The 13,714-nt window shown below is 41.8% G+C and overlaps 2 protein-coding genes across 2 annotated transcripts; one reads left to right on the top strand and one right to left on the bottom strand.

Annotated features, from left to right (window-relative positions):
• Positions 1-36: 36 nt before the first annotated feature.
• elk3 (ETS transcription factor ELK3) lies at positions 37-5,848 on the bottom strand. The gene is made up of 4 exons (XM_055155603.1): positions 5,537-5,848; positions 2,626-2,834; positions 1,748-2,422; positions 37-681 (listed from the first exon to the last, which is right to left on the bottom strand). The coding sequence occupies exons 2-4, from the start codon at positions 2,830-2,832 to the stop codon at positions 451-453; spliced, it is 1,113 nt and encodes a 370-aa protein (XP_055011578.1). The 5' UTR covers positions 2,833-2,834; positions 5,537-5,848; the 3' UTR covers positions 37-450.
• Positions 5,849-5,903: 55 nt separating this feature from the next.
• hal (histidine ammonia-lyase) lies at positions 5,904-13,591 on the top strand. The gene is made up of 20 exons (XM_020934958.2): positions 5,904-6,584; positions 6,703-6,763; positions 6,930-6,957; positions 7,032-7,106; positions 7,174-7,246; positions 7,328-7,394; positions 7,498-7,535; positions 7,613-7,738; positions 7,817-7,956; positions 8,107-8,154; positions 8,933-9,080; positions 9,164-9,259; positions 9,385-9,443; positions 10,049-10,129; positions 10,233-10,298; positions 10,370-10,535; positions 11,398-11,532; positions 11,885-11,993; positions 12,103-12,172; positions 12,699-13,591. The coding sequence occupies exons 1-20, from the start codon at positions 6,323-6,325 to the stop codon at positions 12,828-12,830; spliced, it is 1,980 nt and encodes a 659-aa protein (XP_020790617.1). The 5' UTR covers positions 5,904-6,322; the 3' UTR covers positions 12,831-13,591.
• Positions 13,592-13,714: the final 123 nt, after the last annotated feature.

Here is a 13,714-nt window from a genome sequence, read left to right as displayed (position 1 = left end):
GCGGATGTGCTCTGAAAGCCACCTTCCGGCGGCCGACGGCAGCATTGTCACTGACTGCAGTTTCCTGTTTTTAAACTCATGGTCGCTCTTCCTTCTGGTCTGTCCTATGCACCACAACACAAGTCACCTTTGTTTGTCTCAGGATCCGGTGTGGTGTTTGAGAAAGAGCGGCTCTAAACCAGTCCGCCCTGTTCAGACCGGCTCCCCTGGGCTCAAACAGGAAGTATTCACAGGATTTCCTCCCCACTTGAAACAGGACACCTCTGCTAGACCTGCACTATTTGCTCAGCCATCTCCTACATCTCATTTACAGGTTTTGGTGAAAACTTATTGTTACAATTACCTGAATGGGATAGTGTTTAAAACAAGTGAAACTGTGTTCAAGAACAAATTAACATATGTTTAAGTTGACGCCCATGATCTTGAATAACTCATTATCTACACAAACTACTAAATATGCCATGTAAATAGCATCTGCAACTGTATGTCTACAGTATACTGCATTATTGTTATGTTTCCTTTGCCTCCACTTACATGTGCAGTTTGTTGAGTTCTCACCTGGAAAAGGGAGCTGTGCCCCTGTAGGCGGGCCGGGCTAAGGGGGGCCACAGGGCTCAGGCTGCTCCAGAAGTGGATCCCGGACAGGAGCGGACTATGGGCCAGCAGCAGGCCTGAGGGGGTCTGCACGCAGGACAGAGGGGGTTGTAAATAAGACAAGATTCAAACACAAACACTCAGACCCTCAGACCGGTCAGTGCTCTGGGCCCTTGTTAATGTGAAACATGCTGTAGTTGTAAATGGACGTGTATTGGCGTTTGGAAAAACAAACTGCTGCAGCAGGAAGGAAGTCTGTGGTTTCTCCCTGAAATCCAGGGGTGACGCGGGGAGGAGCGGGCGGAGGGGGCTGTTGTTGATTGGGGGTGGAGGGCGCTCGAGCGTTTGGACGTGAAGAGAAAACATATGAAATCAATTTCTCCTCTCTCCTGTCCCTCCCCCACTTTCCCCTGTGTCACCTCAGAGAAGTGAGCCAGTGTTGCGCTGGGACCAGCCCTGCTCTCATTATTAATGGAATTATTGGAGCATATGGCATCACTTAGGGCCTCTTCCCCTCTCGTAGATCGGACTCACACACAATTTCTGTAAATCCCTTGTTTTTCTCTGATCTTACTCTTCTGTTACAAACAGTGAGTGCACTTTTTTTGGGTTTGTGGACAGACTCCAGTGGCACAGGCATTTAACCAGTCCCCAACACATGATGAGGTTATATCTGCAGTTATGTAACATTACAATGGTCTTAACCCACGGCAGTTACCTGAACCATTTTCATAATCTGACAAAAATAAGCCTGCAGTATACACCATAGAAAACAGAAATATAAATACTTAACTGTCACAGATTTTGGACGATGCTCAATGTTCACCACCTCCCTGACCTAGTTTGAACCTAAAAACCTACTGACTTTTAACTTTTATACGGACTCTGAAAGAATGGAAATGACAACAGCATAATGGGGCTGTGCCTCTGTTACTATTTCCATAGAATTTCTATTATTGAGTAAAATGGGAACAACTCAGTAGCATTCATGTTGTGGCTTGTCTGAATGGAGACTAGAAAAGCAGGGTTTAAAATCTGCTGACTTCAGCAGCATGATTTAAAGGATTTGCCACTGTTTATGCGGTAGAGAAAATGCTACCCCTTCAACTCATCCCAGTGTCTGTCATGTGCCCAGAGCAGAGAGGAGACTCACCTGTGCAGTGAAGAAGGCTGGAGTGAGCGAGCCGGAGGGCAGGGCGGGGCTGTTGAGGGCGATGGAGCCAATGTCACTTCCTGCCAGCATTAGGGGCGGGGCAGAGATGTCCAGCGCTTTGGGCTTTTTGTTTTTTGGGGGGAGTCCATCTCCTGAGCTACTATTGTTCCTCCTCTTGTCAGGGGTTCGCTGTGCCCGCTCCCTGTGTCCTGCTGACAGGTTGAGTGGCTGGGCACTGTCTAAGTCCTCCTCCTCTCGTACTGGGCTCCAGCTGTGAGGGGACTGAGGGGAATGGGACAGGGGTCTTGGGGACACATAGGACTCAGGTTTCGATGTTGGAGGCGGACTCCTGTCATTGTTTCCAAAGCGGATGACGGAGCGTGGCTCATCCTGTCTTTCCCTCAGCTTCTGCAGAGAACTGAGGCTGAAGGAGGAGTACAGGCCTGAGTGCAGGTAGTCAGTACGACACTGCTGTTGTCCCAGCACCCCCAAGGCCTTCCTCTGCACCTCCTCCCCCTCCTCTTCCTCCTCCTCCTCCAACTCCAGCTCTGCTGCCTCTGCATCCTGCAGCGGGACCCTGCCCAGCTCCATGGACTGAGGGTCCATCTTCAGGATTTCAGGGAAAGACACAAACTTGTACACAAACTTCTGCCCAATCACTTTCTTGATGATGTTCTGAAACAGAGTTAATTATTGTGATTAGAGGATAAAGAGACTTATTACTGAAACTGAAACTCTAGTGTTTCTCTCCACCTAAATTTTACCACTATAATAAAATACTCATTTACTCATTGCAGTGTGCAATACACAGGAAAGCAGAAGTGGATGTGACTCTTAACCACAGAAGGCCCACAGACCATCCACACACCCCCTCTCACCTTGTCATAGTAGTAGCGCAGGGCTCGGCTCAACTTATCGTAGTTCATGTTAGTTTTGTTTTTGCGAAGACCCCACAGTTTGGCAACTTCCTCAGATTTTAGGAGTTTGAACTCTCCATCTGTGGACGTCCAGCAGATCAGGTGTTTGTGACTCTGGTCCAGCAACAGCTGCAGTAGGAACTGCCACAGGGTGATGGCACTGTCCATGTCTGAAAAACATGTCCTGGAGGTTAGAGGGGACACTATAAACTATATATCTATAACATGTACAATACAAATCAATGCAGTCCCCTCCTGGAAATGGGAACATGTCTTCATCTACAATGTAGATATGAATCATAAAGCCTTGTTTATACTGAATTTCCTCCTCATAATGGATTTGTTACAGATTCTAAAACAATCTCTAGTACATTCAGTTTTAATGTTGCTTTTTAGTTTGTGGACCAAAAAAAACATTTATTTGGGATTGAACATGTGGTGTAAGGAAGTCTGCTGGCGATGAATAGACGGGTGTGTTATAAGCCTAAAGTGGTTGTAAAGAAGCAGTAGCAGCAAAAAAAAATGACACATATAAGGAGGAACAACAGCTCCAGCCAAAAGTATGCTGCGGTCCAACCTGGCCCTCTGCACAGGAAGCATGACGGGCCCAGGGTGGGTTAGTCCTTTAATAGAGGAATGTGCAGCCGCTGAGCTCCTGTCTGCTCCTCACAGATCCTATATTCACTGTCATCAAGAAATCAAATGTTTTTGCCTCGCTCAAACAATCAACAAATACTCTCTGGTTTTATTTAATATATGGAAATATTAGATAAATATTGCTTTGCTTTCTCTATCATTTATTGACTGCTTGTATTTACAAAGTCCACCGTCTGTTTGTGATTTTCTTTTAAATCAGTTAGTTAGATACTTTATTGATCCCAAGGGAAACTAACTATCAACTATCAATACAAGTTCATTTGAATAGGGCACAACTGGAGCCTCAGGAAATCACAGGGCCATAACCTCTTTGAGGTTCAGGTTCTGGGAGGAAGGTCATTTGTATGATCCTGTGTGTAAACAGCAGTGCCCTTCTTACTAGAGCTGTTTTATTATTAGTTTGTTAGTATGTTGATCAAAGTAAATCATTCACATAGGCTCATACTTTGGGCAGTGCAGTAATTATAATATATGCTCTTAGGTCATAGCATCAGTTCTGATTTCTTATTAACCAATTTGAATGAATTATTACACTGTTCTGCTCTCTTGATTATTACTGGTGCTTAATAGCAGCACATTAAAATTGTACTTCACAGTTAACAACTGTTTTTTTCAGCACTTTAAACAACAGAAAATATTCTAACAGTAGTCTACCCGGGCAGGCAGATCGGTTGCCCCAACTGAAAGTGTTATCAGTGGAAGTGGGACTTAAAACAATGATGATAGCACTGAGGTGATTTAGCCCGTGTCCAACAGACAGAGAAATACCGGGTTTGAACTCTTTTCCGCCACAAAGCATCCCCAGAGTTTTCTATCTGCCATGTGAAACTACAAACCTGTCAGAGCCAGGACTTCCTCCTATTCTACTTCCAAGGACAAATGGCAGAGAGGGGATCCCACAGCAGGGGAGCATTTCCCTGCCATGGCCACACTTCCCATCAAAGTCCCAAAAGACAGGGTCAAAAGATTGGATCATTGTCCCCCATCCCTGGCTCCACCCTTCAACCCAGAATATGAGATGGGGAATGTAAAATATAGGTGACAAACTGTCAACACAATTAAGAGAAGAAGACAGAAGAAGACCCTCTTATCTATAGATCTCAGAAGTCTTTCTTCCCATCGGTGTCACCTTTATCTCAGTGTGTTTCTATTTCTGAAACTGGTATATTTATTGAGATGCAGAATGGCGTTGTACATAGAGGAGATTCCCCTAAATCATGCATTTATGATGTGACTGAAAGACAGGTTGTCATGTACACACTTGATATACATATTCATAATATGCAATAAGAAAACAATAACAATATTCCACTGAACCTTTTAAAGTGCAAAGAAACATCATCACGAATGAACTGACACATGCACTTTTGAAAAGAAAACTAGCCTAGATATTTGACAAGATGCAGCAGGGGCCCTTAAGCCTCAAAAACATACTGTAGACTTAATTACTAAAAGACGTTACTAAATTAAGCTACCAAAGGCATTTAATCTTGAAGCTGTAAACGTTAACCCGAGAGCAGACAAGACAAATGGAGGTACGCGGTCCACCGCATAAAATAAACGCCGTGCCATTGTCACGGTGAGAGATGCTCATGTGGTGTTAAATGTTTCTAGGAATATCACAGGGACATTGTGCAGTTTGGATCGGGGATGAGGAGACTCGCTGTGTGCACAAAGACATCCAGTGTGTTGGCTGAACGGAAACTCCTAATGAGATTAGATGGTGTGTGCAGACATTACTTAGCCATGACTAAATCTGCTCTCTTCCTGTTCGCAGACGGTGGAAAATTCAGCAGTGGTCAAAAAGAAAAGCATCCATAAACACAGGCTCTAGGCAGACGCGGCTTTGCAACACTATTTCTCATAAATGTGTTTCTTTTGGAGTTTGTTGTGCGTTTCCGGAGTTTAAAGTTGCAATAACTTTGACGCACGCAAGTCTGAATCACTGCTCTGCCCCACTGACTCATTTTCAAGATGTTGCTCGGACCGGAAGAGCGTTCAGTTGTGGTCCGAGTAGAAAAAAGCGCAGTTAACGTACAGAAAACATAATAAATTCGCAAGTAGTCCAACACACGGCGAAACCTTAAGCGACCACTCCAGGCTATACGATAGTAATAACAATAGCGGCAGGTAGTAATATCGCATTAACTTTGTAGCGACCATCACGTATCAAAACAATATCGCACTCAAACGATGACACTTTGTCGTACTTTACCTGCGGTCTCTCACTTGGTCCGGTCACTGCTCGAAACTTTACGGCGTCGCTGGAGAGTTTCCTTGTTTTTCCATGCTTTCTGCTGGAGCCCTCGTCTACACAGTTGTGCTGGACTGAAATAGGATCCTGTGCTTTTTCTTTTTCTGAGCAGGAAGTTGGAGCACGCAGACACAGAGCCGGCTGACTTCCTCTCCCCGACGATTCCCCAGGCAGTTTGCCGTCTGTGTAAACAGACTTTTCCTCCCTCCTCTCGCGCTGACGGCCCGCAGCAGGCCTACGCGCTGTCGACTGCACACATGCTCGCACTCAGCGCACTCCGCGCACTCTGCGCTGCGGCGCTTTCACTGACATCACCAGTCCGCAGGCTACTGCTGCGAGGCGTTCACGTGCTGCTCGTTACTCAAACCACTTTCAAACCCTCTGTGACTGCCTGCCCAGGATTAGAGCTCATTCATCCATTTGAACTTTCCTCATATGGACTAGGGTCGGCTGGTAGGCCTAAATTATTGAACCGCCTGTTAAACCTCAAGCAAAGAATAAAGTTATTTTTGACAATCTACAGGACAAAGTTTTTGGGTTGCCAAAAACTAAGTACAAGTCAATAAAGTCTATAAGCCTATCTCTCCCACCCGCATCACGTAACGGCATTTGTTGACCACACAGCCCAACCTGCACAGGTCAGTGGTCCACAGAGGTGTGGCCGCAGATCGCTGAGTTGATTGGTTGAACATTTTTACGCTTTGTGGTGGTACCTTGGAGAGCGGTGCGCTGCGCCCATTATTGCTGATGCACAGGCGCGCTATGCCTCGGTTTACGGTTCACGTACGGGACGAGTGGTTGGCCATACCGTGCCGAGACACCAAAAATACAATCCAGTGGCTGGGACTCGAAGCCCTAAAACGATACATCAAGAACAAACCCGACAATGGCGGCATCACGTCTGTAAAAGACACGCATTTTGTTGTGCGCCGGTGTCAAGGATTGGGACTTTTGGACGCGGACGACACAATTGAAGATGTTCTGGAAGACAATGATTTTGTCGAGCTCGGTAATGACTGAATACAAAAAAAAAGGAAACCAGCAACAAGTTCAGCAGAGATTTAGGCTGCGTAAATGTGCGTGCTCGTGGTGCTATGGTAATAAGTTAACCTTTTGTCTTGTTTCAGCTATAGAAGGGGACACTATGTCTCCTGACTTTATACCCTGCCAGCCTGGAGTGTCCGATATGTATCCTTCAGCTTTTAATATGTTTTCCCCAATTTTATTGACATGCTAAATAATAGTAGACTAACAGGCCTAGGCCTTTATGAAATATTTAACAAACTGATGTGATCGATACGCCTATGAATTGGCGCAGTTGTTTTTTAATCCTTAATAACATTTTCTAAAACAGTACAGCAGCATACAGAGAGCCTGATGAGGTATGAGTGATATAAATTGTGATTAAATTAGCCTATTTATGACATATCATTATGGACCTCTTCTGTTTTCACAGTCCATTCTTCTTGATGGCAACAGCCTTACATCAACTGATCTGGTCAATTTAGGCCGAGGTTTTTACAAGATAAAGGTAACCATAAGTACGGGTTTAGGGCTCACAAAATCTGTGTTAATCGTTGATTTTACTAATATTTCAGCTGACTTCAGAGGCAGAGCTCAAAGTGGTGCAAGCCAGAGAGCTTTTGGACACCATTGTCAAGGAAAACAAAGGTGAGTTGTTTATTAAATATATCTTAAACAGTGATTTACTATTGCATTCACTGTATTGTGGTTCTCCTCTGCTTTTCACAGTTGTCTATGGAATTACTACAGGCTTTGGCAAATTCGCTCGCACTGTCATTCCTGTCAGCAAACTCAAGTAATGATTTGGAGCAGAGTTTCCAGGGTCTATGTTCAGTTTATCCAGGGTCTGGGGTCTAGGGTCAGTTTGTTCAGATGATTGAATACATTTTGCTTCACAGGGAGCTACAGGAAAACCTGGTGCGCTCTCATTCTGCAGGTAAAACATGTTTTAGTAACATTCCGGTCACTATCTGCTACAGAGGCTGTAATATTTACTACTGTGTGGATCTTTAGGAGTGGGGAATCCTTTGAGCCCCGAGAGGACCCGCATGCTGCTGGCTCTTAGGATCAATGTCCTGGCAAAAGGGCACAGTGGGATCTCTTTAGAAACTCTACATGCCATGATCCAGGCCTTTAATGGTATGGCTGTTAATGCAGAAAACTAGACTACAACTATCAGGAAATCACAGTAAACAGCATTTTAAATGTATCCTGCAGCGTCCTGTCTGTCCTTCGTACCAGAGAAGGGGACAGTGGGAGCTAGTGGAGACCTGGCCCCTCTCTCTCACCTGGCACTGGGATTGATGGGAGAGGGAAAGATGTGGTCACCAAAGAGTGGTTGGGCCGATGCCAAATACGTATGATACTTTTTGCTGTCTTCAATTCAACGTTTTGTTTTGTAGGAAGTGCCTTTTGTTTGAGAGTGAAAGGTTTCAGTTGTGAAACATGTTTGCCTTTTGATGACCATTGACCTTTCACATGTTTTGCCCTCTTTCATCTCTGGACAGGTCTTAGAGGCCCATGGACTCAAACCAATATCACTGAAGCCAAAAGAGGTAATGTCTAAAGCAATACAGACAAACACACTGAAAGAATGCTTAATAATAATAAAAATTACACTTAATAATGCACTCTTCAGGCTTGTCAAAGCTCTGCAATGTAGTCAGTGTTCATGCACTCCATATTTAATGATAGTAAACTATTCTGGTAGCCACAGCTGCTGAGGGATGTGAGGCTGCTAATCTACCCCATCAGCTCCCCTGGCCACCACCAATCTTACAGACACAATGACAGAACTTGGTAGATCGAGCAGGAATCGATCCACTGACCTTCAGGTTGGGTGACTACTGCTCCAACCACTGAGCCTCCACTACTTACATAATCTGTGCAGTGTGTGATAGGCTGGATGACACACTGATAGGAATATAAATATTAGCAGTGGCTCAGTGATAGAGTGTCCTCCCACTAATGGCTCAGTGTTGTTGTGTCGTTGGGCAAGGGCCAATGTTTGTGTACACTAGAGTATGAATGAGTCTCAAAAGCTCATCCAAGCTGAAGAAGCAGCTTGGATGAGCTGTGAAACGTATTCGACCAAATAAACTTTTGTCCAGTTGAATGTGAAATAGATTTTTTTCCTTGTACTTTACTTAAGTACATTGAAATTGAATTTTTCCAGAAAAAGGTTAACCTGAGGAAATGGGTGTGTGTTTGTTGTTTTTGTCCAGATCATTTTTTTATTGTTTAAAATGAACCATTGAATTTTTTTTTTTATAATTATGATCAACTACCCAGTCCCAGAGAATTATATTATCAATGTAACTTTCTACATTTCAGGGGCTCGCTCTGATCAATGGGACGCAGATGATCACCTCTCTGGGGGCAGAGGCAGTGGAGCGAGCCCAGGCCATTGCACAACAAGCAGATATCATCGCTGCTCTCACTCTGGAGGTGCTCAAGGGCACCACCAAGGCTTTTGACAGCGGTACAAAACAAAACACAAAAAACAAAGTAACAGTTCAGAAAACAAAATATGCAAATCAAATCATGTTTGATCCATTTTTGCAGATATCCATGCACTGAGGCCTCACCCCGGACAGACTGAAGTGGCTCTGCGTTTCCGATCTCTTCTAGACTCTGATCACCATCCATCTGAGATTGCAGGTGATTCATGAAGATTTCTTAAAAAACAAGAGGAAAGTAAAATTAGGTTTTTAATGAATTTTAAAGGTGCAGAGGGGGTTAAAGGGGGGTGAGGGTGTGGCTGTGACTGAATTTTGCCTTTTCAGAAAGCCATCGTTTCTGTGACAGAGTGCAGGATGCTTACACCATGCGATGCTGTCCTCAGGTAACATACTAATAATAACTTTATTTGGATATTTTATACATTGTGTTGTATTCAAACAGTAATCAGCAGACATGAAGGCACATAATCAAATAAATTTCCAATCATGAATATCTTTTTCAAATCAATAAATCTGAAAAGGAGTGGGGACTGAAGCACACACCCCCACCCTGTAGCCTCAAGTCACTTCTGTGAGAAAATACCATATTCAGTTTATCAGTGGATGTTCCCTAGAACAGGGGTCTCCAGCCTGTAGCTCGGGTGGTACCAGTAACTCTCCACCCCCTTCCAAGTAGCTCATCCAAGGAATTTCTGAATTTCTCCTTTGTAAATGTATAATTTTTATGTAAATTTTTGTGCACTGATTACTGGATAGTGGTTTATGTTTTATAGACATCTAACTGTACCTCATCTTCGGCTGACCATGACTCTTATATTTACAAAATTTCTGGCGACTGTTAAAATTAGTAGCTCTCTCACATTTTCATTTTACAAAAAGTAACTCACAGGGGGAAAAAGGTTGGAGACCCCTGCCCTAGAAGTTGTGCAATTTAAAATGCATATAGTACATTTCAGTGTCTCAGTATGTGTTGTGGTTATTTCAACAGGTTCATGGAGTCGTCAATGACACAATCAATTTTGCCAGAAACATCATCAATACAGAAATCAATAGTGCCACAGACAACCCAGTATCCTTTTAAACCAAATATATGTTAGTTTCTTAATGCCTTGCACAATATTTACTCTTTCTTATGGATTTCTCTGTGTGATTGCACTTAACAGCTGTATTAGATGGTGTTTGCAGAAAGAGGGGAGACCATTTCAGGTGGCAATTTCCACGGGGAATACCCAGCTAAGGTACTGTATATGCTCAGTCACCAATTTGTTTAAAATGTATTACAAATAACTATAGTTGTTTTCTCCATAAGGCACTGGACTTTTTGGCCATTGCCGTGCATGAGTTGGCCGCCATCAGTGAGCGGAGGATCGAGAGGCTGTGTAACCCGTCCCTGAGTGAGCTCCCGGCCTTCCTCGTTAACGAAGGAGGACTCAACTCTGGGTTTATGATCGCTCACTGCACCGCTGCGGCGTTAGGTTAGTATACATACGCATACACACACACACACACACACACACACACACACACACACACACACACACACACACACACACACACACACACACACACACACACACTGGCAGTTGGTTAGCATAAGGATTTTCAAAATAAAACACTGGGACACTCCTGGGTTAGGATGGATGATGGTAATAAAATAGTGAAAAGAGTGCATAATTGAGAATATTATTACTATGCACTCCATCCATTTGTGATTTATTTCCACCTCTTTCACGACTTCAGTTTAACATGAGAGACTTCTGTTAGTGCAATAAGAACATAATTTTGTGTTCTGGTCATTTTCAAACATGGCTTTCTGTATTTTGGCTGAAGAAATGACAATATTTGCCCCTGTCCACTGTTGGTGGGGATCAAATTGGTCAAAAATAGGGACATCTATGACATGTTTGTTTATGACATTCTTGTATAAAACTGGGACAGATCACTGGTTTTGGATAAATCTGCAGGGACAGGGGACACAAGGCTCAAAACTGGGACTGTCCCGGTTAAACAGGGACATCTGGTCACCCTATGATAGCATATACACACACTCACATTAGGTCAGCATGTACACACTGGCATTATTGACAGGTCATAAAAAACTAATTTGAATAAGTTTTGATATTGAAATATGTTTTTGCATAAATAAGGCAACATTAAACTATTCAAGAATGGGTTTAGTGAGTGGGTTCGATTTATATCAAAAAAAGTAGAAGAACTATTGGTAATATTTAAAACTGTAACTATAACTCAAGTGTGAAAATTTAGAAAGGGTCTTGAGGCTTTTCTTATCAAAGTTTGACATTTCAGATTCATAGCAACACTAAATTCCTTGTTTAGTTTCAGAAAATAAGGTTTTGTGCCATCCGTCATCGGTGGACTCTTTATCGACCAGCGCCGCCACCGAAGACCACGTGTCCATGGGAGGATGGGCCGCGAGGAAGGCTCTCAGAGTCATTGAACATGTTGAACAAGGTATTTTAAATACAGGTTAAAATCATTGCAAAACGAGCATACAGTCAAGATGAAGATTTCAACACTTATACACAATGTAACCTATAATAAAGGAATAAGAACTGCAGTAGCAAAATGCTGTGATTTAAAGTTGTCTAATTATACTTCAGTGTTCTTTTAAAGTTGCTTATGTGTCTGGAAGTCTCTTTTTTTTTTTTTTTTTTTTTTTTGTTGAACACAGATTTTTTTCAGGATATTGTACTTGTTTAGGGCACTTAAATTACCATCAGGCCATTCAAGGATTCAGTTCCACTGAAGATGAGTAATACAGGTAGGTGTGTTATGAACTGTGCTAACCAGTTTGTTTGCTCAGTACTTGCCATAGAGCTGTTGGCAGCCTGTCAGGGCATCGAGTTCCTGCGGCCTCTACGTACTACCACTCCACTGGAGAAGGTCTATGACCTTGTGCGCAGTGTGGTCAAGTAAGTCAACACATGTGACCAAGGTTCACCATTTCTCTCTTTGAAATGTACAAAAGTACAAATGGGTTAATGTTTATCCACTGCTGTCTCTTTTCATGGTTCAAAACAGACCCTGGATTAAAGACAGATTCATGTCTCCAGATATCGAGGCCGTGCACAGACTCCTGATCGACCAAAAGGCAAGTGCTAGTTTCAAACTTCCAAATTATTCTGTGTTAAATAAATCAAATACTTTGTTAATTGTATTGTGAACTAGATTGTCTTAAAAGACTGGATTAATTATTACACAATAAAAGTTTCAACAGGGGAAAAAATTGACTTACTACTAATCGATTATTGAAATATTTAGTCATCGAATAATCTGGTGAATACACTGGCTTCAAAACATGCCATAACTTGAAAGAATATTTTAGGACATGAATAGAGCAGTAAATACATGAAAATGTGAAAGTTGTGTGTGTTTTGATTTTAAAAAACTGCACTGGATTGTTCTCATCTTAATTTGGATAAAACTGAGTAAAAAATTCATTTTCACCGCTTTTGCCATTTTAAACAACTAACCTATTAATTAAAAGAAATAATTGCTATATTAATTAATTAGCAAAATAATCTTAGTTGCAGCTCTACAGCATGTATCAAGAAAATGTCCCATTAATGTTTAGTGAATTAATGCTCTGTGACTCTTCCATGTTTTACCACTTTCAGGTCTGGCATGTGGCTCAACCGTACATTGATAAGTACGCTACAGAGTACATCCCTGAGTCTCGTCCTGTTAGCCCCACGGCCTTCTCTCTGGAGTCTCCAGCATCACCGAGGAAAAGAGTTCGCCTTGAGTGAACAATGACTTCATCACTAAACATTATAAACTGTTGATATAATTGCATAAATAAATATGAACAACTAAATAGGGCTACATGCAGTGGTGGAATGTAACTAAGTAAAAGTAGTAAAGAACTGTACTTAAGTAACATTTTTAAATATATGTACTTTACTTAAGTACATTGGATACTTTTTACTTTTACATCAATACATTTGAGAGCAGGTATCTGTACTCCACTACATGTCTGGACAGGACTGAAAAGTAAAAGTATTTTCTTATTATAGTTTACGGCTGAAAAAGCTAGGAGTTTAATTAGTTTAGAGCAAACGAAAATATAACAACATTAAAAACTATTGATTAAATTGTTTCTGTTGAACAAAATTTAGGACAAATCTCAAAATATGCACAAAATACCTTTAATTTTTACTCTAGTATTTTTTTGCTCTGGTATTTGTACTTTTACTTAAGTAACATAATTGAGTACTTCTTCCACCACTGGCTACATGTAATCAATGACAGTTATTGTTCAGTAATACAATATTTCAATTATTTTCCATTAACACGTACTATTTAAATGTATATTTATCTGAACTTTAACACCATTTAACTGTCTGATTACATGTGCATTATTGTTCTAAGACTACCTCAGTCGGTATTTGATATCAATGAATTTTCAATAATAGAATAGCATAAATATTTAATGTGCCAAATCAAGCATGTGTAATCTTTACCATGAGTTACCAACAAACAAATAAAGAATTTATTACGAACGCTGTGCTGAAAATATGTGTCAATCCCAATCTTTACTTGATGATATTTCACTGTATTAAAAAGTACAAGAATTGAACTTTTTTTTTTTTTTTTTTTAATGTTCAGTTTAACACAGCGATACGTACTTCAT

Source organism: Boleophthalmus pectinirostris, unplaced genomic scaffold (assembly GCF_026225935.1).
Source record: "Boleophthalmus pectinirostris isolate CB_2022bp ecotype Guang Dong unplaced genomic scaffold, ASM2622593v1 HiC_scaffold_2, whole genome shotgun sequence".
Lineage (NCBI taxonomy): Eukaryota > Metazoa > Chordata > Actinopteri > Gobiiformes > Gobiidae > Boleophthalmus > Boleophthalmus pectinirostris.
The sequence above is the reverse complement of the archived record's forward strand: the minus strand, read 5'-3'. Positions and strand labels throughout refer to the sequence as shown.